This window comes from Lingula anatina, chromosome 1, assembly GCF_051362555.1.
Source record: "Lingula anatina isolate TDL-2025a chromosome 1, LinAna3.0, whole genome shotgun sequence".
Lineage (NCBI taxonomy): Eukaryota > Metazoa > Brachiopoda > Lingulata > Lingulida > Lingulidae > Lingula > Lingula anatina.
Genome location: NC_141767.1, coordinates 61,396,096 through 61,399,858, shown reverse-complemented (window position 1 = coordinate 61,399,858; position 3,763 = coordinate 61,396,096). Strand labels below are relative to the sequence as shown.

The window sequence follows — 3,763 nt, the reverse complement described above, 5'->3', positions numbered from 1 at the left end:
ATCATTTCCATTTGAGACAATGACTATCAAGAATATCAATAATAATAGATATTTTGTTTAATTAAGGGCACAAACACCACATTCATGCCTTGGATTATCTTGCTCTTTACTCTGGGAGGTTGAATGGAGATTACGGTTGCACATGTGTAAACTCCGCACAGCTCTGTTTTTGTTTATTTTTGATTGTCGCGCTGTTATTTTTATCTAGAATACAATCATTGCCAAATATCAGAAGAAAAGATTTCTGTTGCTGTATCAAGTGTAAGTTACCATCTCTTACTGAGACAACGTCTACAAATTCATCTGGATAACGCCACTAGTTTGATTTCCCACACATTTCATGGTCCCTAACATCTCTTCATTCTCCGAACGTGATGACCATGTGCTAGAATAAAAAGATTATTAAAAGTTCGCAAATGCGTATAGTATGCTTAAAAAGTCTTGGATAAATAGTACAGTACAGTAAATATTGAATAACGAAACAGATTAATTGAAATTGATTTTTAAATAAATATTTTGGCTATAATATGTCATTCACAAACAATTCAGTCAATTTTATTCTTTTTTTGCAGAGCAGTTGATTTAATTTTCTGTCAGAATGCTGAGGAGATGTTTCCGAAAAACCAGAAGAATAAAGCTAAGGCAGTTAATACAATTAAGATCATATGTGAGTCCAGCCAGCCAGACATACGATGTGATCGTTGTTGGTGGAGGTCATGCTGGAACAGAAGCAGCATGTGCAGCTGCTAGGATTGGGGCAAATACTCTGCTCATTACACACAAAATAGAAACTATAGGTAAAAGACATTTACGTTATAGCTCAGCATGTTGGTTGTGCAGGATAATTTTGAAGTCACTACATTACCCTATAACCCAGGCATTGGTGATGTATAGATGTATAAATCTTGGAGACTGGATTTCTGATAACTGAAAGCAATTGACTGTAGAATGTATATCATGTATTTTGTCAGTGGATGGTTTTGTTTGCTTACTGTATTAGTGTCTGAAATGTTTGCATTTCCTAAATGTATCTTTTTGTCAAGCATGGATTAAGCATATAAATTAACTACTGAATTTGAGAAATGAAGTTGATGTCATTGTAATTATTTTACAGGAGAGATGTCTTGTAATCCATCATTTGGTGGTATTGGTAAGGGGCATTTGATGCGGGAGGTAGATGCCTTGGATGGCGTATGTTGTAGGATATGTGGTAAGTATACTGTTAGTAAGACAATTCTTTCATAATGGGAAAGTGATGACATGCATATCGTGCTTAATTATAGAGGGTTGAAAGGAATTTCTTTTATATAAAAAGTAAATTAAATTAAGCCTTAAAGTGTCATAAGTTAACATTTTTTTCTCCATTACACATGGCTATATCCATGTGAATATTATTACTGTATGACCATACAATGCTCTAAATTAAAATCAAAGACGCTATGATGACTTTATTTTCTTATTCAGATATATCAGGAATTCATTATTCAGTGCTGAACAAAAGGAAGGGTCCTGCTGTTTGGGTGAGGCCCCTTTTAGTGTTTTAAATGTGCTTGATGGAAATGGAAAGATTCAGGATGCAGTTAACTTTTACTTAATGATCTTATATTTGAAAGTTACTGTGCTGTAATGATTGATAATCATCACATTTGTCTCACATTAAGTACACAGATATTTGTAAAATGTTAAAATAATTGTTGTTATCAATTATTAAAAAGAACAAACAGTTTAAAAATAGTTTATAATATGGATGACATAATATATTATAAAACAGGGCCCGAGAGCTCAGATAGATAGAACACTATACAGAGAATATATGAGAAGGGAGGTCCTGAATACTGAAAACCTAACTGTGGTAGCTGCACCAGTTGAAGATCTCGTCCTGGGTGATGGAGACGTTTCAGTTCCTGGGCGACTCAGATGCAGTGGAGTTGTATTAGGTTAGAAATGTTTTCTTTGATTCTTATCAAAGAAGAAAATATGTGAATTAGCTAGAATTGTAATTACAAGGAAAAGTGCCATTTCCTCTGAGAATTTAACATTAATTTGTGAACTTGTCAAGAATGATTGTAATAATTGATAAGATTTGGGTTAGAACTAAAATCACTCTAAGGTAGGAAGTTGATTTGCAGAGAATGGTGACAAGGTTTACGGAAACACTGTGGTTATAACCACTGGCACATTTCTCAGAGGAGAAATCAATATAGGACTGGAGAGGAGGGCTGCAGGAAGAATGGGAGATGCTCCTGCAGTAGGGTTGGCCAAGTCCCTGGAGAGAGCTGGGTTTACTATGGGAAGGCTTAAAACAGGTGATTATGTAGGCTGCTTTCAGTACCATACATGATAAAACTGCCTAACATCACCATCATAAACTAGGTGGAATAACATGAGTTTAAACATTTAAAGTTGGGTGAGGGTACTTCTGGCATCCAGTCACCTGATGATGTTTGATTCTTCATGGTTAACATCAGTAGCCACATTTAGAACAGCGAACTAATTAGTCTTTGGATCAAATATTGCAACCCACATAAAAGCTTGCCGTCTAATCCCTGTAGGGATTATGCAACAAGCATTTAAGTGGATTGGACATTATTGATCTGTGGACTAATTAGTGGGCTGTTGTTAAAGCTGCTAATATTGCTTTGAAGATGTCTTGAGATGTTCTAATACATTTACATACATAAATTTAAAGAAAATGTTTATTACCACAAGAACTACAGTCCGGTGACACTGATTAGAATGTTTCAAGATTTTAAAGGTGTCATCTCTCTAAAAGTTGTACAGTCCACACCAGATATTTTGCAGAAACTATTTTAAGATATATTGATTATATAATATTTCTTTTGGGCACTCTTACAGTTTTAGGTAGGTTAGCAGACACTTGTTAGGTTAAGTGGTTTCTGTTAGAACAAACTGCTTGTGCCCTTGTCACCCATCCATTTTACATGAAATTTCTCAGGCACTCCTCCTCGACTGGATGGACGCACAATTGATTATTCCAAGGTACACAAGTCCTTACCTGACAACCCTCCAGTGCCGTTTTCCTTCCTCAGTGAGCAAGTCTGGATTAAGGTAAAACATACTCAGGAGCGATTTTTTATTTACTGTAGTGTTTCTGGTAGTTTCATTACTTTCTTTTTCCTTATTGTAGATCTGGAATCCAGTGTTTGGTAGATTGGATATAGATATAAACTTGCTGTACAAAAAAAGATGGATTATTTCCATTACGGTATTGTCAGTTTCATGAGTGAGTTTTCAAAAGCAGTCCAACATTATAAAGGTGACCCCTATGAATCAATGGCCATATTCAGAATAGGAGACTAACTAGTTAGAGGGTCAAATATGGCCGACCCACTTGAATACTTCCCCACAGGATATCTATTCAGTGTCTATTAGGGGATTAGACGACAAGCTTTGTAGTGAGTTAGTTAGTCCCCTATTCTGAATGGGGCCAATTTCAGCCAGGCAGATTTGATAAGCCTAGTGTATTGCAGTGTGTCACACCTAAAGCAGTGTTTTGTACCCATCACATCTGTAGCAATTACTATGATGTAAATACAATAAATGTGTTCCAAGATCTAAAAGTTAGGGTGGGATTTTCATGACTTTCACATTGACTACCACTATATGACTTTATATGTCATGTGCACAATGGAGATGTGAAAAAAAAAGCATTGGAAAATCAAGATAACAGATACTGTGAGAAGTACCCATATTGATGAGAGAAGAAAGTTAATTTTGTTTTCACAAAAGAAAAAAAAAGACC

General features: G+C 35.5%; 1 protein-coding gene across 2 annotated transcripts in view; it reads left to right on the top strand.

Moving 5' to 3' along the window:
* The first annotated feature begins 93 nt into the window (after positions 1–93).
* Positions 94–3,763, top strand: part of LOC106154485 (5-taurinomethyluridine-[tRNA] synthase subunit MTO1, mitochondrial) — a 40,506-nt gene continuing 36,836 nt past the window's right edge. The window contains exons 1-7 of one of the 2 annotated variants that reach the window (XM_013528841.2): positions 94–261; positions 573–797; positions 1,115–1,210; positions 1,465–1,520; positions 1,772–1,937; positions 2,130–2,306; positions 2,957–3,069. In XM_013528841.2, coding sequence (XP_013384295.2) covers positions 599–797; positions 1,115–1,210; positions 1,465–1,520; positions 1,772–1,937; positions 2,130–2,306; positions 2,957–3,069 — 807 coding nt within the window. In that variant the 5' untranslated portion in view covers positions 94–261; positions 573–598. The remainder of the gene's footprint in view (positions 262–572; positions 798–1,114; positions 1,211–1,464; positions 1,521–1,771; positions 1,938–2,129; positions 2,307–2,956; positions 3,070–3,763) is intronic. The other variant, XM_013528850.2, reaches the window with a different exon arrangement.